The sequence below is a fragment of the Cuculus canorus genome, chromosome Z (genome assembly GCF_017976375.1).
Source record: "Cuculus canorus isolate bCucCan1 chromosome Z, bCucCan1.pri, whole genome shotgun sequence".
NCBI classification, from domain to species: domain Eukaryota; kingdom Metazoa; phylum Chordata; class Aves; order Cuculiformes; family Cuculidae; genus Cuculus; species Cuculus canorus.
This window is the reverse complement of record NC_071441.1, coordinates 33,842,036-33,864,434: the sequence shown is the minus strand read 5'-3', so window position 1 is coordinate 33,864,434 and position 22,399 is coordinate 33,842,036. Positions and strand designations below refer to the sequence as shown.

At 34.5% G+C, this 22,399-nt stretch overlaps 1 protein-coding gene across 1 annotated transcript in view; it reads right to left on the bottom strand.

Annotated features, from left to right (window-relative positions):
* Positions 1-22,399, bottom strand: part of MAN2A1 (mannosidase alpha class 2A member 1) — an 83,739-nt gene that overhangs the window by 16,368 nt on the left and 44,972 nt on the right. Inside the window, exons 10-13 of the mRNA XM_054054780.1 lie at positions 21,664-21,849; positions 19,064-19,178; positions 16,112-16,179; positions 15,403-15,459 (exon numbers count right to left, since the gene is read on the bottom strand). Of these exons, the coding sequence (XP_053910755.1) occupies positions 15,403-15,459; positions 16,112-16,179; positions 19,064-19,178; positions 21,664-21,849 (426 nt within the window). The remainder of the gene's footprint in view (positions 1-15,402; positions 15,460-16,111; positions 16,180-19,063; positions 19,179-21,663; positions 21,850-22,399) is intronic.

Sequence of the window (22,399 nt, the reverse complement as noted above, 5' to 3'; positions counted from 1 at the left end):
TTATCTACTTAAGAAATGTTATTAACAGGTGCAAGCACCATAAAGATATTTAAGGGCATTTTAAATGAATTTTTCAAGTTACTATTAAATTGTTATCTACAGTTGCTTTCTCTTTAACATAATTCATAAACAACAAACTAAACCTGTTGTACACAGATGTATATCTGATACTACACTTTAAAGCAACTAGTTCCTCTCTGCTATAAGGGAAAGTTAGAATGATGTCAAATACAGTTTATCAAAATTTCCTATGGCAACTGTCTGCATATACGTTTAAATATTTTTATTAGGTAAATAAGGAATAATTCATTTTTATGTAATGTTCTGCCTGTTCTTCCATTTGAACATAGTATTACAAAGCAAAAGAATCAGCTCTGAAACTGAACAGAGCACCTTACTAGCCTATTTAAGTTTTATTACAGGCTCATACATCATAAAGTATAGAGAAATAAAATGATACTAAAACATTTGTGCCTTAGGCATCTGTAGGACTGTCATTGTATTTCTTGTATCTTCATTCCCAAGCTCAAAGAATGCACTACTTACAACTGTTCCTTTAAGTTTCACTCTCTTCACTTGAACTTTTACAAAAAATTGTCTTTAACAATAAAAAATTTTCTTGCCAAAATTTTAAATAACTTCTTAGATACACAGCGTTACCAATATTCTATCTTCAATCTCCTTGACCATTTCCACTGTAACATAGACTTCTTCCTGAAATCTTATCTTTTATTAGTTTCCATGATATCCTCTTCTTACTTATCAAACCACTCCTTCAGCATTTCTTCTAAATAGATTCTTCTCATCCTCTGCTTCACTTTCTTCGCAGATTTCTCAGGATTTTGTCAGTGTTTTTTTTTTCCTTTTCCTTTCATATTTTAATGGTCAAATTTAATTACCACCTTCACAAACCAAACCACTTCATCTAGAATTGTCTCCTTCCACCTAAATTAGAAATCTCACCCCATCACTCAGGTCTTCAACTTAAACATCACCTGTGGCTTGAATCTTTTTCCATAATCTCACACTGTGACTGTTAAGTCTTTCAGGTTCCTTACCAATACGTTTAAGATGATCTGTGCTCCCTTATTCACTAGCCTAGCACTGCAGTACAACAAAGGTTCTGCTAACAAGTTACTGACATAGCTAAACACCTTGATCTTTTTCTCTTCTCTTTTCCCGCACTAGCTCTGAACAAACTGAAGGTAGCACTCCTCTACACATATGCCAGGCGAGAGTAAAGTGTCCCTGACACCATGAAGTCTGGCAGGTAGTGGACAAAACTGCTGAGATGATATTTGGGGAATAATTTAAGGACTGCAAAATTTAAGGACGGAGAGGCAAACTACTTAAAAGTAAATAATAAAGTACAATCTTAACTCTTCCTTATTTTGAAACAGGACTTCCACACAATTTCAGTGTGAAGTCAGAGACTATGATAATCCATCACTTAGCTATGAATGCAATACAAGGACAATGCTTCCTTTTTCATACTGTTGAAAAATCTCACCTACTCTCTTTCTATCTCGCCCTTTGATTTTTTTGCAACACCACTCAAGTTTTAGCAAATGCAGTTTTACTCTATGGATACTTAGAATCCTATGAACCAGGCTACCATCTTCCGCTTATCTTTTCACTGGCTCCCTCCTTTTTCCTGCATCAAACTTAGTTTTTCATCATCAGTTTTATAGGAAAGGTCAACTCCAACTTCTCATTACTTGAATAAACAAAAATCAGAGGCTCTATTACCTTTTTCTATCAAGAAACCTTGGATTAGTTGCCATACACAGAACAAGCTTCCCGCTTGGATAAGAACTCCTCTGCTGAAGTATTGTTAGATTATAACTTCTGTGCATAATAACTATTTTCCTTGCATATTTGTGCATCTAACTGTGGACAGTTGCCTTCTAGCACAACCAAAAGTGTTTTGGGATGCTGTTTTTTTCCCATTTCAAGTTGAAGACTTTACCAGACAACAACTGCCATATTCTTGGTCAGCTTTCAGAATCTTTAAGAACTTGCACAAGACTTCATAAAAGCCTCCTCTAGATTTGGGTAGCTCATTTTACACTTCTGCTTAACTGAAGATGTCTTGGTTTTAAATAAATATTAATTTATTTTTAATAACAGTTGTGGAATCAAACCCAAACTTATCCAACACTGTTCTCAGTCTAGACCCCTTGAAAATAAAATTGATGCAATATTTTCAGAACTCCTCATACACTGTGAAAGAAGTAAGAACTGTCAGAAGCAATGTACCTCTAAGGGATGATCCAACACTAAAGCTTAGAATAAATCATCATTCTCATTTATCAACAGAACATTACAAAAATATTTTATTCTTTCCTTAATTCTTATGCCTTGAAGTAAAATGAGAGCTTGTGCATACAATTCATTTCTAGTGATGCTATATATTCTCATTAAACATAAATTATCCCCCAAAGAACATGGTAATGTAAAAATATTTCTAGAAACTTTATTCACCTTCCCATTGATATAAGCAGATTTCACAACATTCATTATTCACACATTATTATCATTATGTTTCACCAGACCATATTTTTTTTTAACGTTCAGATGAAACAAAGCCCTTGTTGTATCAAGGTATGTAAGTTTTTTATCTTCTCGAATTAATATATTATTATATGTACGCAGAGTCATAAGACAGACAGATGAAGCTCAGAATGACAGGGCAGATTTTCTGCATTTGAAATGCAGGAATTTTGTCTAGACACTAGCATTTTGTTATTAAATTTTAGTTCAGCCAGACTGACATATTTATACTCACTGAGATATAACTCCTGCGCATACAAAAGCACAGACTAATGTAATTAAATCACAGTACTTCTGAAGTACCATTTAACTCTCATCCTTAAGTACCATCCCACTACAAGTATTCTAAATTCTACATGAAGCAAAAAAAAAAACCCTGCCCTTCACTTAAGCTGTATCATTACAAAGAATGTCACCCGTAACCGTAGAGTACAACTGCTTAATGTACTGTGGTTACATTACATAGAGAAGCAAACAGACAATATTTAAATGTTTTCTATGGTAGGTTTTAAGGCAAAAACATGATTATTACTGTCAGAAGCAGCAAGCAACTGATTTCCTTTCATTATTCAGATTACTGATCTTTGGCAACAACAGTAAGAAATTCACGCAAAATATTTTACTTCAGAAACACCATTATAGCCCAGTGTCAGCTATAATGTCTTCTATTTGTTAAATACATCAAAGAATTTTGAAACTATTTTAATATAAAATGTATTGAAACAAAAGAAAATCACGTAACTTTCTACAGATAAAGCTCATGTAGAGACTAAGTACTTCGTTTGTGCACTGGGAGCAGGAGTAAACTACTCTCAGCTCCTCAAAAAATGAGAAACAGGTGCAGATATGAACTCTTTATCCTAAATTGGATGCATCTCTTATGTGCAAACATTTGCAATTTCAGGAAAGCAAATCCTACCACCTGCTTTTCAGACACTTTTGGGAAGATACAACTTGAATTTCTTTACTCCATACTTTCCTGAATCTCTGAAACCCAGAACAAGTACCTTGTTGATCATACAAGCATGATCATTTTTCTTACATAACCTACCACATGCTATTAACAGACCCATCTACTACACATACATTCAAGCATCAAAGCATATTTTGATCAGTCTTTCCTGTAGTAAAGATTTAACTTGCTATGAAATATATTCAGCCAGGGCTAAAAAAAGCCACACCCCAGCCTTATTTCAAATACCTTCTCTATTACATTTCCAAGAAAACATGTAAACTGCTGTAGCTATAGTCACAGGCAAACCATGAATAAAGCTCAATCAGAACTCTAATTACTCTTGGTCTCCTAGAAAAATGCTACTGCAAATTTTTCTTCTTAAACTGAAGAGTTACAGCATTTCAGATCACTGCTCCTTTTGTTTCACTTACCTGCATAAACACAGAGGCATACATACATATTGATACATACATAAATTTACTGGTAACACTTGCAACACAACTACTAATTCCTTTTAAAGTTCATTCAATGCTGACTTCACAAGCAATGCATTCAACTAATGTGAGAAAATAGAACTTACTACTTGCAAATGCCACAGGGTCATCAGAGATAAGGGATTACTCATAAGACCACCTCTTCAAGCCACGTGGACTCACAACAGCTTAGGACAACAGCTTCCATTGCTTGGTAGAGGACTTTTACTCAACTTTACCTTGAGAACCAATTCCACAAGGCGCTCTAAGTCAGACTGATCAATTTTACTAGAATATCACTGACAAGTCTTTGCAGATAGATGAGACTATTTCATCATAATTCATCAGAAGGTTCTCTGGGCACATTCACACAACAGCAATGCAAAGTTACATGACAAGCACTTTTGATACTGGTTATTTCTCTCCCTTTTCTATTACAGAAGCTAAGCTGAAGCTGAAGAACAGCTAAGTTGTTAAAGGAAAACCTCTATAAGTACATCCAAAACTGAGAAAAGATACAAGCCAAGGAAGCCAAATGGCATACTATTATCAATGATCTTCCACTGAAGAATGAAAAGGAACAAACAGAAGAACCTGAATTCTCCTGAAATGTCTGAAGGGAGTTGGAGAGGGGAGAAGTAAAAGGGAGGGAAAAATTATGAATACACATACATTAGGAAAATAACACAATAAAAATTCTCCAGACATCAAATGGGGAGCCAAAGAACCAAATCTGTTTCATATCTGAAAAATTGCTAGAAAACTTTACCTCGAAAGATGTGAGAAGAGCCAATGAAGCTGTTCATTTACTAAGCACTGATGTGTATGAGGTGGAAACAATCAGAGGATGAGTATTTAAACTGTATAAAGCATCGCTCCCCGTGGTAGATACCAAAAATTTCATTAAAATAAAATCTGAATTATGCATCGTCTGTATGCTGGATGTTTAAATAAACAAACAAACAAACAAACAAACAAACAATGCCCAGCAAAACTAGAACCCTAAAAAATTCCATGAATTGACATTACATAGGCCCAGAGTGGTCCAGGTCTTTGGGGATGTTGGTAAGTGGAACGAAGAGAATCAAGATCATTTACTTAAAAGACATTTATCTGCATAGTGCAAAAATGTGCAACCTCCTGTGAACGAGAGATTCTATGACTGTTGTACTGAAGCCCAAGAAAACACGTAATAGACATTTTGTTTCATTATTCATACAGAATAAAACTAACTAGACCACAAAAATTACTCTTGTAGAAGGCTCTCTCCTTGCTTTAGGCAGACATGGGAAAAAATTTTAAATAAAGAGTAATTGTAACAATTCCTTTTCCTTAAGAAAGATTCTACTGAATATTCACTGAAAATATTGGGTGAAAAAATAACATATCAAGTTACTTATTTCTGGTAAAAGCACTTACAGTTTCTCACATGAACTCCATACTCCTTATTAAAGTGACATTTTAGGCACGGGTCATCTGCTTTTTTCCATATCTAGTCAAGTTTGCATGTATTTCTACTACAGATTACTAAAGATGGAAAAAAGTCTACAAAATAACTGTTTTGAAAACATATGCCATATAAATGCCATATATACAACTTGAAGCGTATTTTAATCAACTTCATTTTTTTGAAAAACAGGATTCAGGATGTCACCGGAAATCATCTAGTCATACTGCTGTTAGATATTTCCTAATCTCTCAAGTCACATTCTTAATATTCCTTTAGAAAAAGAAGAGTAACCAAAAGTCAACTGTGCAGGCTCACGTAAGTGATACTCTTTTAACAGCAGATTAATGCTTTTCTTGTACAAATCTTCTATCAGTTACTTAATTCGCCTTTAGAAACTATATGTTTCACAGCATTTAAAGACACTTTTTAGTGCTACTGAAAACTTATTTAACAAGAAAGTTAGGTAACAGAGAAAGTTTTGCACAAAGTAATTAAAAATCTCATGAGTGAAAATCATGTGGTCAATTCAGCTTCTGAGGTATTCAAGTCTGTTTCACGCTTTTCAAAGAAAATTTGACTTTGCAGGTATGTAAGACCATCCTAATTCCCCCCTCTGCCACATGAATATTTATTTCTCAAAAGCAAAAACTTCTGATTTCATCCAAATTATATTTTTGTTATTCAGAACACTGAACTCTAGGCCTCTATTCCAAATGATATTTGGCTCACAGCTTTCTTCAAATAAAAGCAATCTCTACCAAAAATAAGGAAGTAAAGCATGCGGAAATCAATATATCAGTTAATTTTGAGTTAAAATGTCCATGAACCTATGAGGAATTATTTAGTCTCTTTTTGAAGATACATGAATGGGTACTTGTTGAATAATCAAAAAAAAATTTTCTTCATAGATCATATTCAGAAAGGAAGCAAACAGCAATACCGCAAGATGGAATAATTTGGCATATTCTTATCTTAAACAGGAAATTTCTTTTGCCTGTACAACAAACTGAGAACAGATTGCTGTACCTGTGCATTTGAGAATCTGAATCACATACAAACATAAGGAAACACTTTGGGTCAGTGGAAGGTCTTGTATGCCTTAAACTTGTGCACTTTTCTCACTTTTTCCAGTTGGTCAAATAAAAGACAGTATGTACAGAGCAGACCGGCCTATACCTTTAGGCCATGCTGGGCACTGCAGAATATGCTAGTTTCCTATGACTCCCAAGACCAGATTTAAGAGATGAAAGGCAAATTTAGATTTTAATTAAAAAAAACCCTGAAACAGTGGACTAGAAGGTTGCTGTAATTTGACCTCTTCAACAGAATGAGAAATCACTACGACAGCCTTCGACAAATGCTTCAATCACTGTTCTTGAAAATGTCCATTTATACTGTTCTGCAGCCCAAGCACCCATTTTGTTAATATACATTATTTTTTTAATTACATTAAAAAACATTCCTTCCAATTACTTGTTCCCTTTTTTCTGCAGGAAAAAGAATTTCCTTTTTCATTGTATAATTTCCTTTTTCAAATATAATACAATTGATCCTCTTTGTAACAAAACTGTATGTATTTATCAGCTTTTTCAAACTAAACAGAAGATACTCTTTCAACTTCTCTTTGGTCACTTCCACTGACTTAGTTCTCTTGTTTTCCTGTTAGGCCTTCTCAATATCCAACCTCTAGTAGTATGTTTTCTGAAACTATATACCAGATTTTTTATGAAGTCTTCATCACTCTGAGTATAGCGCATTATTTCAGTTGTATTTTACAAGAACATTTCCATCTAAATCATTCAAAAGTAAATTTGCCTCTGATAGCATATAAGCAATTCTCTCAATCTGATCTGCTACAACACCTAGTCTTTTTTCTGCTTCACTACATCTTACTATTTTTCCATGTATTGTGTATTATTTCCACTTGCCTACTTCATTTCATTCTTTGACTATAAAGTATTTGCTCTAGTTTACTAAAAGTTTTAAATACTAATCTTATATAGTGTTTTTTCCAAGAACAACTTAAAATTTTATAATCTATTTACATTCTACTCTATGTAGCATGACTGGTACAAGTAGAAAACAATTAATGATCTTTATGATCTGAACTGAAGGACTGCTTGCTTGGTTTTGACCTTACTTTACACAGAGAGTCCACCCTGCTCAGAAAGATACCCAAGCACGTAATTTGAATAATACTTGGTATCCAACACTTATCAGTGAACATTTAAGTAACAGCTAGTTAACTAGCAAGGTTTTCTATTAACTGAGTGAAGGTAGCATTGGCAAAGATGCATTTATAACAAACAGACTAGAAATTAAAAGTTTGAAATTAAAACATGATACTAAGTCTTCTTTTCAGCTTTTCAGTTTTAAAGAAAGGGAATCAGATCTACATCAATATTCTTGTTTGGGTTAGCGGTTTTGTTTTTTTTTTAAATTTAATCTGGACATTACGAGAATGAACTTTCATAGAAAAGTATACCAAGTTAAGCTCAGAGCACAAAGTGAAACTACAGTGCAAATGCACTTTAAAACTGCATCAACACACCTAACTATATTACAAAACTTGTTTTCAATAACCATGACAGGTCTACAGTACACCTCCCCCGAGATACAGTAGATGCTGAAACCATTAGCATTCATAACTATACAACCTACACATTTAATTAACGAGAAAAGTCCTTTGTGAGGAAAACCTTATGATTAAAGAACTGTAGTCTCAGATACAGTACCAGGTGTAAACATGAAATTTGGGGTAGTGGGAATATAGGTGGTTTAATAAAAATTAGCAATAAAAGTTAGCAAACAGTTCTCCTCCATAAAGTCAAAGAAAAGCAAGTTCTCCCCAAAAGGATATTCCAATACATTCCCAGGGGGTGTTCTTCGACTGGATAAAGTCTAAGAAGATTTTACAGTCTCCTTAACTGGATAAGCTAAATAATGTTAATATGGTCCTTTGCATCACACCCAGCTAAGCTTCTCCTAATTTAGGAATTGTCATTTGGGACATTATTAATGCAGTCACAGATGTAACAAAAGAAAAAACACACAAAAAAATTAAAAAAAATTACATTGAAGCAGCAACTCCTACCATCCAATTAAACTGTTTATTACAGAGTAGAATATGACTCTACAATATAATAAAATATTATTATATATGAACATATACTAAGATTTTGGCTTCCTCCTAAGTCAGACATCTTTTCCAGTTTATGAAAAAATCCTACAGAAGAATTAGTAGGAATCTAATCTCAAGCAAACCATACAAATTTGCATCACTTTCATCAAGTATGAAAACAAAAGTGGAAACAGAATCTATTATCTACAGGTCAGCTTTTCATGATAAAATCAAACTGGTGACATGAAAAATAAAAAAGAAGTACTATCAGTAAAAAAGTAAATTCACAAAAATTCAGTAGAGCAAAGGAGAATCATAGTATGACTACAATAGCATTTGAAGAGGAAGTTAAATGCATAATTTAGAAATAGTTATAATGTTAAAATTAGTTCTAAAAGCAGTAATGGCTGACAGTTCTGATTAGCACACAAATAATTAATAACAATACTGTGCTTAAAGGAAAAGTTCTGTTATCTTAGCTTGACTTTTCAGAATTCTGAATCACTCCAGGAATGCCCTTGCTAATGACAAATCCAAAGTCAAACTTTAGATTTGTAAACAGAGGTGAGAGAACTCACGCACACACATTCCGCTCAATTCTTTTTTTATAATTCTACGGAAATATCTTTATAATATCCATTGCTCATGCAAAAGGCAGAGAATTATGCAGATGAGACGCACATATTCCATCCCTCTACTCTCACAGCAAACACAACCCTTGTGTGGCTCTCTCAAGAACAAACCATGAAACACCCTCAAGAAAACAGCATTCACGATGAACACAGACAACAGTACAGCAAAAACTATAAATTTTGAGAACACAAACCAACATCAACCTAAGACAAGACTTTTAAAATATTATGTACCTGCTATATATGCCAGATACACGTACTTCCTATGATTTGGATGGATTGTAGTGGTACACATATCCTAGTCTGGAGCACATAACTACTCGCCAATTAAGGATAAATGGATTAAGTCCAAAGGCATCCAAAGGCACTATTTTCAATTTTTCTTTTACCACAAAGTTGTGAGGTGTTCTGCAGTCCAAGATGGGCTTGAAGCCCCCTGACTTTTTCAGGATCAGGAAGTACCTTCACTAAAATCCTTTCCTTGTTCCTCTTGTAGTGCAGGCTTTATAAATCTGCATTTAGAAGGGAAAAAAAATCTGGTTCAGAAGAGCAGAAAGACTTTAAGTATGCCATATCACTTCAGTCTGTGCCTTGAGAGCCTTGCACTAACTACAGTATTGCCTCAAAGCAATTCCAGTAAAAAGGCTGAAGGGGCCAGTGCCTGGAAAAAAAAGAAATAAAACACAAATATACTAATACACTGAAAATGTGCATCTTCTTCCAAAACTGCTTCAGCAAGTACATGCATTCAATGCAGACCTTTCAGCTGTATTCAGTTTTTACTAGCATATTTCTTCATAATCATCCCTTTTTGGTTTTCTGTAAACAAACCCACGTGGTCCTCCTCCCTTAAAAATATGTTTAGTTAGTCTATTCTTTCTGTTTTTCATGACACTCCTATTACAGGCAGTGTTTCAAAGGAAACCAGACATTTCTTGTAACACACAACTGTGGGATTTTTAATTTTAATGTAATAATTTCTTATAGCAATGGAAGCATCAAACACCTTCACAATCTAATTGCACTGGTATTGCAAACCCAAACAAAAACTGTTGAAATTCTGTGCATTGAACCAAAAATCCTAAATTTGTGCAGTACTGAGAAACCGCAAAGATGCTACAAACACTATCAAGTTATTTACTGGTTTAATTTTTCAACTGCAGTTCCAAACATAGTCAGTAAACAAAACTATTTATAACAGACCATCACTTCTTTATAACCAAAAAGGCAGACCAAAATCTGAGAAAACCTTTATTTATATTTTTTATATTTTTTTTTTCAAAAAGTAATGATTAGAAGTTTGAAATTGAACAACTTTCCAAACAACTTGAATTCAGAAGCATGAAGGTCAAAAAGGAGTTTTGAAAAATAAAGATTTATTCCACAGAAAGCTTTGGAGTGCAATCAATTGCAAATCAAAGCTGCTATTCTCTTCTTAATAAGGGAAATTTATAATAAATCACAAAACTAACCACAGTTCAGTTTTAAAGAGCTATCCACCACATCAAAACAGACATTCACCCCTTAGCTTATTTGTTGTTTTGTTTTTAGAGTTCGCAGATAAACTTCTAGTGAAACGTCAACTTCCAGTGCAAGGAGTCAATTCTGCAATTAGCCTGCACATATCGTTAATCAACACAAGAGGTAGAAAACTTGGACAGTAAAAATGGAACTCTCTTAAAACGTGCTGAGACTTTACAAAAAGAGAGAGAGACCATACAGGCATCAAGTTGCTGTGAACAACTCCCTGTCCTTCATTTCCTCTCCCATTAGACACTGTCAATGCAGAATCTGCTGGTTTTGGTCATAAAGGTACTTGCACAGCTATTTTCCATTTATCAATCAGAATGAACTTTTGAGGTCATTATTTTTGCCAGAATGATTTTTTACTGAAACATTTACTTCAAGTTCATGCTAATTGGTATTTCAGGATTCAGACGCCTGTGTCAGTCAAGCATTTTTTGCAACAGAAAGAACAGGAATAGCCTTTACAACAGCTCTTCCATCACGAAAATCAAGAGGGAGAATGCTTTGCAGCTACCCATTCAATTTAGTCAATATGATCTTAAGTTCATGTTCATGGCAGTTACAGGTCACCTGAAATCTAGTAAATTGATTAGGCAGTTGAACACTTAGATTAACACTTGAAAGTAATTTTATAAAATTATTAAGCTGTATTCAGTATAAGGAGCCAAGCTAACAAAATATAAAAGTGCAGCTTTATACATGTAATTTCAAAGGATCTTCTAATTTTTTAACTACACGCAACACTGTGCTGAGAATACAAAGTGTTTAATGAAGTGTTGTTTCTTAAAAGAAGAAAAGAGCCTTAGGGCTTGATCAAATGACCATTCATCCTGCCCACTTCACCTAAAGTCACTATTACAGAGACTTCACTTCAACAAAAACTTGACAAGATTGTACATATTGCTATCACTACTTCATCCAACAAAAAACTAAAACTGTTGTACTGTTTCTTTTTTCCCCCCTGAGGAACATGTTTGCTTATTAGCAAAGTATGAACTGCCACAAATATTTCTGGCCTTATTTTAAATATTAAAAATATTGAAATATTTTTTCTTGTTTTCTTTTAATAGTTTTGTCTCTCAATGACAACTGAAAATACCCCTATTTCAATTCTCTTTTTTTAATATTGTTTTAGTATATAACAAGAAATACATATGCCTCATAACTCATGCAAGCATAAAAGGTAATTAATATGTATATCACTAAAATGTCTAATGCTGTCAGATCATCCTCCCCTTGTAACAACATTGCAAAACTGTTTAGATTGATTGTACCAATATGGGCAACACAAGTCAAAGAAAGAACAAAAAAACTCACTACCAAAGTTAAAGTTATCAAATGAGAGTAACAAAACATTACCCGAATCAGTCACCTTCTAAGCTCAGAAAGATACAGTTCCTTTGGTGTGAAGCTTTAACCAATTGCTTCACATCATCAGGACAGCTTTCCCTTTTGGCATATGCCACCAACAAAGTTTCCTTCTCAGCCAAGTTATCCTTGCTGTCACCTTCCAGACAAGTACAGTAATATAGACACTGCTCAGCCAAGAATTTCTGACCTTTGCACGTTAATCTTTATCACACAGTAAACTTAATAACATAGCTTTAATGTCTACATTGCAGTGCTGTGACAACAAAGTAGCGAGCACATCTGCTAAGTGAATTTTTGAAAAGGCAAACAACTTGCAAAATCTTAAAGGCAAATAAAAATTTTCTTCCTTAAAAAAGATCACAAATTTTGGATCTAACTGGATGAACATAGCTTATGCCAAAACTTTGTTAACTACAACCTTATGCCAAAAGCTGCTCACAGATATTGAAGTAAAGATAATTGCCCAGACTATTTTATATTCTCTACATGAAATAATGAAACTTTCTTTTATAAAGGGGATGTCACTGAACTGCTTGGTACTTTGACAGATCTTTGACAAAATTATTGATTACAGTGTGTCCTATTCAGAATTAATCCCCTAGGCAACCTGAATATTTCAACCACTGGAAAATGTGTCTGCTAAGCTATTAAACTAGCCTGATAAAAAGCTTAACATACCAGTCCTCCAGTAAGGTCCAAGCTGACAAAAGTAATTGAGGAAAATTGTAAGTGTTGTTTGTTTGGCACTAAAAATAATCCTAAATCAATGATTTTTAAAAATCTTTCAATATCCTAGTATCTTAAGTTCAGACGGGAAGCTTTATATCATGCCTGTGAAATGCAATGGAGCTCAGCACTGAAACTCCCCAGCCAAGTACATGACGGTTCAAAAGTGGGAAAGAAAAAAGGAAAAAAATAAACATGACTGATACTGTGAGGTCTCATTCACTCCTAGGTTCACCTTGTTGCACCAAACAATACTACTCCAAAACCCAAGTTGACCATCAATTCAGTTATTTGGTCATATAATCCCATTCTCCTGCCACGCTGTCTCCAGCTGTAGATATACATAGCTAGGAAATCTTGCCACCTACACTGTCAATGTAAACTTCATCAACAGCCAAAACCTTAAACTTGAGGCAAGAGGTTTAAATCCACCCATCCACTCCCAAGTTCAGTGAGTGCAAGCCTTCTGCCATTTGAGAAGTATGGCCTATGGCAGTCTATTTCTAAGCGATCACACCAAACAACAGAGCTCTTGTATTAGTATGATACAATATCCAATTTAGCAGCATGCTCACAGGTTTTGTCTTCAAAACACACTATAATGATTGGTAATTTCAGAACAAGAAAAAAGCAGTTCCATATCTAGGTGGATATTATCTCGTGAAACCTTTGTTTTTCAGCTGGAACTAACAATTCTTAAAAAAGTATGCAACTTCATTTACCAGCTAAAAGGTTCAGTGTAATTACATAAACCATAACTATCACTCAATGACTGATAATAAAACCACTTAGTTGTCCTAATGTGGCAGAGTCACAGCAAGACTTAAAATACTCTACACACCTATTTCATTGAAATTAACATATTACTTTCTTTAAATTACTTTCTATGGATTCTTAAATGATGTCAATAGCACTACAGGGAAAATATGCATAGGTGTACGTGAAAACAATACCAAATATCTTAGAAGTGGTACCTATGTAGAAGCAGTTTGAAAGGTTTTCTCATCTACATAACAATTTGGAGTTACTTTGCACTAAACAACAATTACTGAAAGACAAGATTCCCCACCCCTTTCTTTTCTCCCATTTAATCAAACTGTACTAACCCTCCTATACAGTCCATCTGATCAGCTTTCACTACTGCCTACAAGTTTCACGAGCAGTGAAGACAATACTTCACTAAAAAACACCAAAAAGGAAGGCTGGATGAGACAGAGACAAAAGCACACTAACTACTTTCCTGTTGAAAAGTAGGTTAGGTTTGAAATTGACAGCATCAACTCAGTAAAGTAAGTAAAAAATAGGAAAATGATTGAGTAATTAATCAGATTTCAAAAAATTATCTTATGAGCTTCCCATCAGTAATGTTCCTCTGTATTTAGAAGTAGTATGAACCAAACTTTTACAAGAAAAAAAAATTTTAAATGTGGCTATTTTTACAAATCTCGACATGGAAGTCTGAGACTACTAAAAGCTAAATATTCAGCCAATTAAAGTAATACCTTGCCAGTTACATCAAATTAATTTCTATCCCACATAATCATATATTAGAACACATTAAATGAAAGAAATCTACATATTTCATGCTACAGACATAAACAATAGAGACTATTATGAATAGAGGGCAACCAAATAATAAAATTTTGATCAGAATCAGTATTTTCAATCTGCTGCTCAAAATTTGAAATGAAAAATCAGTTTCTGTCTTAGAAACTTTAAGTTTTAAGTTAAAACAGTAATTCTTAAAGACAAATTTATGAAGCTGAGTTTAAGACTCTAATGAAATTAACATTTCACATCTTCACTGGTTATGTAGGAAGCTCAGATGCAGACATAATAGTCATGCAGTACACTTAAGCAAAAGTTACTGTCTCAACTTACATACCACTGTTCACAAAGATAATGTTAGGGGAGACTCAGACTACAACCAGAGAAAAATGCAGAAGCCTAGAAAGACTAAGCTCAATTTTATAAGAGAAAATAACTGAACGTATAGATAGTCAAATCAAAATTTAACAACAAAGGAAATATGAAGTAGTGTGCACTTAAGCATTGCTTTGAAACTGTTTCCGAACAGAAAGTCATTACAAAAAACAGTTTATCAGGCAGCAACATCAATATTCCCTCATAATCTTTCTCTGTCTCTCTCACATTTTTTCCCTCTTCGTTTTATATCACATAATTCTGATCACATAGTCTTTGGAATACGAATCGCATCTTATATGACTGCATGGTATCTTCATATCAGACAAGTTAAAATTACCAATTATTTATTTTCTTAGTAGGCTAAGAGAAGTTTATAGAACAGCAACACAAGGCTGCTAGGATAATAGTAATTTTAAGAATGTTTGACATATGTTTACTTAATGTACAACTGAGTGGGGGAAAAAAGCAAATGCCTAAAATGCATAAGCACCAAAAAGGAAAGAACTTACTTAGCATACTATGCAGAGAGATAAGTGGAGCAGTAGATGCAAACAAAAAAATACCAAGGGATGGAAAGGGTATGGGGGAAATTTCAACAGCTAACCTAGGCAAGGAAAGCAAAAGAATGAAAGCTATCCTCAAGCGGCAACAGAAGTCTGCATTATAACTTCCCTTCAGCAAAGCGTTTCTGTACAATATACACGATCTTCTCCTGGTGAAGATACCTGAGAGGATATTTTGAAAAAGTTACAAGATTTAAGTTAAATAAATAGCTAGGCATCTGAGCTTTTTACCATTTTGGACAAGATTGAGATAATCTATTAGCACCTATCTAACACTCCAGTAAGAGAATAGAACTATTAAAAAGAAATTGCATATAGGTTTATGTGACTGCTTCTGCACTTCTTTATATATACAAGAAGTAAGCACTCTTTACAATGGAAAGTCTATCTTCTAGTTGAATTTTAAACATGCTGAGCACTTACATGTTGTAATTTTTAGGCCTTAGAAAAACTAAGCTTTTGCTCACGGCGTTAATTATCTTTAATCAGAATTTTCTACTTCTGCTGTCAAGCATAATTTATTAAAGACTGGAGTGCTGTAAAAACACGTAGTAAACAGACTACTTGCTGCAGCTAAACTACTAGTGTGAGAAACTTCTTGTTTTAAAGTACCGTGTCCTCTTTTAACTAGATATAATAGCATTAGTTTAATATTCCAGGCTACCTTTTTATGTTTTCTTTATTACTATTTTAAGACATTTACCTTTCTCCTGATCCAAAGTTAAAAAAAGTGAAATGGTATAAAAACCTGCTAGGTAGTAAAAACACATTGCTAAAGGAATCTCAAACACTAAGTAATATGTAAACTATTTACCTCGGTTGCGATGTCAGCTTTATAACTGTCTTGTGTGGCAAAAAATCTTGGGAAGACTGAACATCATCCTACAAGAGAACACCGTTGAATACATTTTTGAATACACTTAAATATATATTATATGAGCTTTGTCTATTATATTAGATTTACGAAGTACAAAACCATGCTAGCCATATCACAACCAGAAGTCATTTTTAGCACAATATACAGGACGATGAATTACCAGTTTATAAATTACGTAGTTCAGATTGACAAAAGAAAAAGGTTTTCACTGAGAAACCTTTTGCTTTCATTACAGGTCTCTTATTAGGTATCATTATCAACTTGCCACCTCTGACTTTTAATTTTTGCATACAAGACATCATCACCAACTTCCTTCAAATTTTTGAAATACTTACCATATAGTTTTATTAACTCTCTCCTGCTATAAATTCGCCCTCTGAAAACCTACACTCCTATATATTTATCACTATTTAGTCTTCTGTCAGATCCTGTTGTTACTTCAAATTGTACATAATGAAAATTTTCAAAAAAAATAATTTGCAGGTTGTGTACAATTTTTAGGTGATACAAAGCACTTCAACGGTTTTATAATATTGATGACTCTTCTTTTTCACTAGTTTCTCTCTTTTCTTAAATACATATGACCCAGGGCTCAATTCCAGTGAGAAAGGGTAGCAACAAGCTATTGCTGCCACTACTGTTTCAGTCTTTAAGTAAGAGAATGGCCAAGATGTTGATATACTGTAACATTCCTATTAGTTCATATAATGGTGACAGCTATAGATTTTGCAACTCGACTTCTTCAGAATACTCCAAAATATACTGAATATCATGTTTGTCAAATCCAGCTGCTGCCACTTACAGGAAAGTTTTCTTTCTGTACTCAAATATACAGGAATCATGCAATAGTCTCAGCTTTACTTTTCATAGTTTGATTTCCATCCTACTGGCTGGATCATTCAGGGATCTCCAAGTTTTTTCTGTTTTTCAGTACATTTTCTTCCCAGCAATCTAGCTGTTATTTGTTTACTAATGTAGAGCCTGTAAAACTTACACACAATGCACAAAGTATTCAGTTATCTGAGAAAACCATGATGGTTTTGTGTGTAAGTAATAATTAAGAACAGCAGAAATACAGCGCTGGCAGTGCCATTCTGGAATCATTCCATCATGTATCACTTACAACATCCTTTTTTCTGGCTTCAAGAAGGGCCATTTTCCCCTAATTACACCTACTACCTACTGGAACACTGCTGCAGTCTCTTGTTCCATTCTTTTTACAATGCATTTTTTCCTTCCTCACCTCTCAAAGACAACAGCTGTTCTCAATTTTAAAGTCTTCATCATTTGTCTTTCTCAGTTCCCTCAGCAATCATTCTGAATGCCCAATTCTAAGCAATTCTTGACATCAGCTTCCACCAGCTACCAAAATGCTATGACGGCATTTTGAAAAAAGTGCAACTGAGCTTTTCACTTGCTCAAGATTTCAAACATTTTTTGTAAATATCCTGAAGTTGTCCTATTGCCATTGCACAGACCCCACATTAAAAACCTGTTGTGGTAAATGAAGTACTGTGGTAATGTTAGGTTTACGATATGCTACAGTTACTCTATATAATACTGAAAAATCATAATTACTTCTGTAATCACATTTTTTTTCTGTTTCATATAGATATAAAGCATTCTTTGAAATCAGAATTTTCTTTTTTCATTTTCTGCTTTCACTGTGGTAATAGTGTGTTTGGCTTAGTATGCTTCTAGGCAATATAGAGTTTAAACAGCAATTAGTACTTCCACAATCCAGTGGTATTAATCCAGACTCAAAGAACAGAAATAATGAAAACTTAGTAAACTCTAACATCACAACATCCTCCAACAGAATTCAGAGCAGAAGTGAAAACTTGATTCCATGAACAACTTCAAAATATTTTTACTTTACAAAGATGCACATGTTTTTCTCCTGATTGGAAAAGCTAACAATACAACATATTCGTGACAGGCACCTACACAGCACATACCCAGAGCCGTACATATGCAGCAAGCACATACATATGTAAGTATTAAAGTCACAGAATGTATAAAGAACTACTTTAACAATTGTTTTTTCTTTTAATATATGTGACTGGAAGAGTAATTTAAGGTGTGACACATCTGGCACATCTACGCCAGCAGAATATATGTCATGTTATTTATGTTAAAAGTGTAGGGTAATCATATAACAAAGACTGTCTTAATCCTGCTATGTTTATGCACAAAGAAATTAAAGTATCTCGTTTCCTTTTTATTCCAAGTATATGGACCTCAGTAAAACTCCTAAGACTACCTAGCTATCACAGCAGTGAGCTTCTATCCAGAAAGTGAAGAAACTAAGAATTTTGAAAGGAAATGATAGTGGCAAGTGTTTTCCTTCAAGGTGCTCTTCATTGTAAAGTGGGTCTCCAAATAATATGTATGGATCTTTTGCTGACTTTAGAATGAGTAGATTCCTGTTTTGAATAATTTCAGCTAGGGTAAAAAGCACTAGGTCTTGTGTACACATGGTCTTCCAAATTCAGCTCAGGCTGACGTTGAGGATGGAAGTTTTCCTCTTCAGACAGTTTTTAAGCAGTAAGCGAAGTCACATTACAGGACTGCATACGTCACTGAAGTCACCATCAAATTTATGCCCTCAAGAAAATCAGAACTTCTGCTTTTACTACGCAATTTACAAAGCATAACAAAATAAGCCCACTTACTTTAGATGTGTGGGGCTTTGTCAGCCCTACCTGCTGAATTTTTCTCTTTTTATTTGCCAGTATCTTTAGTTAATATGAACAGTGGCAAGTAGTATATGTTAGAGCAGGCACTAGCATAACAAACTTCATTCAAACTTTTCCCAGGCCACTCAAACTGTATGAAAAGACATAGCTCACATTTTAATTTTGGAGAAAATCATGAAAGACGGCTCACCATTTTCAGGAAAGGTGTTCTTGTGTCATAATTATAAGCACTTTTATCTTTTAGGATAAGAATATGAGCAGAGTCAATTATTACTTTCTTCAAGTTCATTACTGAATGGAAAAGCCTGTTAAAAAATTTAAAGTCTTAGTTAGTTTTGAGGTTTTTTATTCAATGTGATAACATGAAAATTTATAAAGATTAAAGAACTCAGAAGTACACTTAGAGAAAAATACAGTTTTTAATATTAATATACTAAATTAATAACAGCTAATTACTGTAGGTGACCAGATTGCAAAATGCAGAAATACTCTTAATTTCACTATACTTCTCCCTTGCCTACTGAAAATAAGGTACATCCCCACCCTAGCAGTGGACTACACACTACAAAACATAACCTCAAAATACGAAGTACTTTCTCAAAATGCTAACCTTAGAAAAGTTTGCTTTATAAGTTTGATTTCCAGCATCTGCAGTGGAGATAAGCCTGAAATGCTCGTCTCAAAGTTCTGGTTAATAAATTAAGAGAGATATGAAGGGTGGACCACTTGGTGGATAAGGAATTGGCTACAGACAGTCACACTCAAAGAGTTGTAAACGGCTCAATGTCCAAATGGAGAACAGCGATGAGTGGCATTCTGCAGGGGTCAGTACCGGGACTAGTGTTGTTTAACATCTTTGTTGCAGGCAGGCACAGTGGGATTGAGGGCACACTCAGCAAGTTTGACGATGATACCAAAGTATGGTGGCATTTGACAGAGAGGAGGGAAGGGATGCCATCCAGTGGGCCCTCAGAAGGCTTGAGAGGAGGGCCTGTGTGAACCTTACTAAGTTCAACAAGGCCAAGGGGAAGGCCAAGCCCTGCATCTGGGTTGGGGCAATCTCAAGCACAATTACTGGCTGGACAGACAATGGATTGAGACCTGCTCTGAAGAGAAGGACTTGTGGGAGCTGGTTGATTAGAAGGTCAACACGAGCTGACAGTCTGTGCTTGCAGCCCAGAATATCCTGGGCTGCATCAGAAGTTTAACAGACAGGTCTAGGGAGGTCATTCTGCCCATCTACTCTGCTCTCATAAGACCTCAGTTGGAGTACTTTGTTCAGTTCTAGAATCCACAACACAGGAAAGACACAGATCTGTCGGAATGAGTCCAGAGGAGGGCCACAAAGATGATCAAAGGGATAGAACCCCTCCTCTATGAGGACAAGCTAGGAGCTAGGCTTGTTTAGCCTAGTGAAGAGAAGGCTCCAAGGAAACCTTATAGCCGCCTTCCAGTACTTAAATGGGCCTATACAGGAAAGCTATGGAGGGGGTCTTTATCAGAGAGTGCTGCAATAGGATGAGAGGTAACAGTTATAAGCTGAAAGAGGGGAGATTTAGATTAGATACTAGGAAGAAATTTTTTACTGTGAGGGTGTGAGGCAGTAGAACAGGTTGCCCTGAGAAGTCATGGATGTCCCACCCCCATAGACATTTGAGACCAGGCTGGATGAGACTTTGAGCAACAGGACCTAGTGGAAGGTGTCCCTGCCCGTGGCCAGCAGGTTGGAACTAGATGTTCTTTAATGTCCCTTCCAGCCCAAACCATCCTATGAAAGTCAATGCCGCCTTTAAGTGAGATTAAAAAAATAAACAGAAACACAATTTAAATTACCACCACTACTTCCATTGCTTCAACTGACACAAAATTTACAAATTCTTAAACAGAGAGCACTTTGTAATTTTATTTGTAAAGTGAAAAGAAGCTTATGTTTTATTGTCTTATAACCAAGTGCAGCACACAATATCTTGATTATACCTATGCTTCAATAGATAATAAATAAATTCATGGAATTTAAAAAAACTTGTCATGAATACAGTAGTTTACACCAAGAAAAAGTATTTTTGAGAGGCATTTAAAACAGTAACTTATTTAATGGACATTCTCTACCATCAATTGTCTACCATCATCTATCTCTAGTAATCAAATTTACTAGTGCTTTAACATTCAACACGTAAAAATTGCATGAATAAATGCATATTTAAGGCATATATTTATATACACATACATACATATATATAAGATTAAGTCTTCAAAAAAAATTTCCAAAGTATCTAGCAAAATCATTTGTCAATACTGAGAAAGCAACAATCCTTCAGATAGAACAGAAATAAACAATAGAAAAATTAAGTAGGAGAAAGGCAACATCAAAAGATTTCCCACATTGAATAAAGGAAGATTATAGAGGATGTGGAATTTTCCAAGGAAAATATGCTTAAATTAGCACATCTCTTGGTCATTGCCTAGTCCAGGCAAATATAAAATGTCCTTTTATACAACAGTTACTGCAGAAAATAATACCTCTGTTACTAAAGAAATCTTAGTATCGTGTTTACCTAGCTCCTTTTGAAATCCCAGATTTTTTTTTGGACATCAAATTCTTACTTCAGAAGACTAAAAAATATTTCATAAACGAAGAGCATGGGTAATCAAATCCACCTCTCTTGTAAAACACCATTACTTTCACTATTGAGTATGTTGCTACCAAAAGCCAATCTGTATCTCTGAAATAAATACTTCTGTTTTAAAAAAGTAAAGGTAAATTAAGTTTATATACTTATAATAAATTACCTAGTGCCATAATCCACAACTACCCAATCTTTAGATGTTCCTGTAATGGCATCATGATGCTGAAAGAGTCCAAGGTTTCTCCTAGCTTCTGTCAGCAATTTATAGTTATCTACTGAAGGAAATACACTCATCTTCTCGGATTTACTGGACTGTACTAAAGCCATGGAATAGAGGATTTCAGCTGCCCTGGAATTGCAGAGAAGAATCAAATATTTTTATAAGTTTAAAAAGCAAAAAGCATCACACATTTTACCTGAAGAACAGACTGATGTTTTTACATATTTCCTCATGCATAATGAGTTTTTAAAAATTTCATCTTGTATGGTTTAGCCTGTTTCTAGCTTCAAGCAGTTAAAAATCTCTGCTGTGCTTCACCATCAATCAGCTGTTTTACACCTTGTAAGGTTCCCACAACTCATCAGTTGCAGAGGTTAAACACTGTTTCCCAGCTATTACTCACAGAGAACTACTTAATCCTGGTACCACTGGAACTTAGAAGTATTAATCTTTGATAAGCATATACACACATACACATTTATGTCCTGCTCATGGTTAATTCCCCCACATCTATGCACACTAGACAGACACATAAGTTAGCTCAAAAGAGAACTATGGAAAATTTAATCATAAGGTTGGGGTGAAGGTGTTATTAATTAAATATAATCATAATATATTTACTCTGACTTAGAAAAGAAAAATAAAAAATAAAAGACAAATCCCCTAATTACGCTGCTTT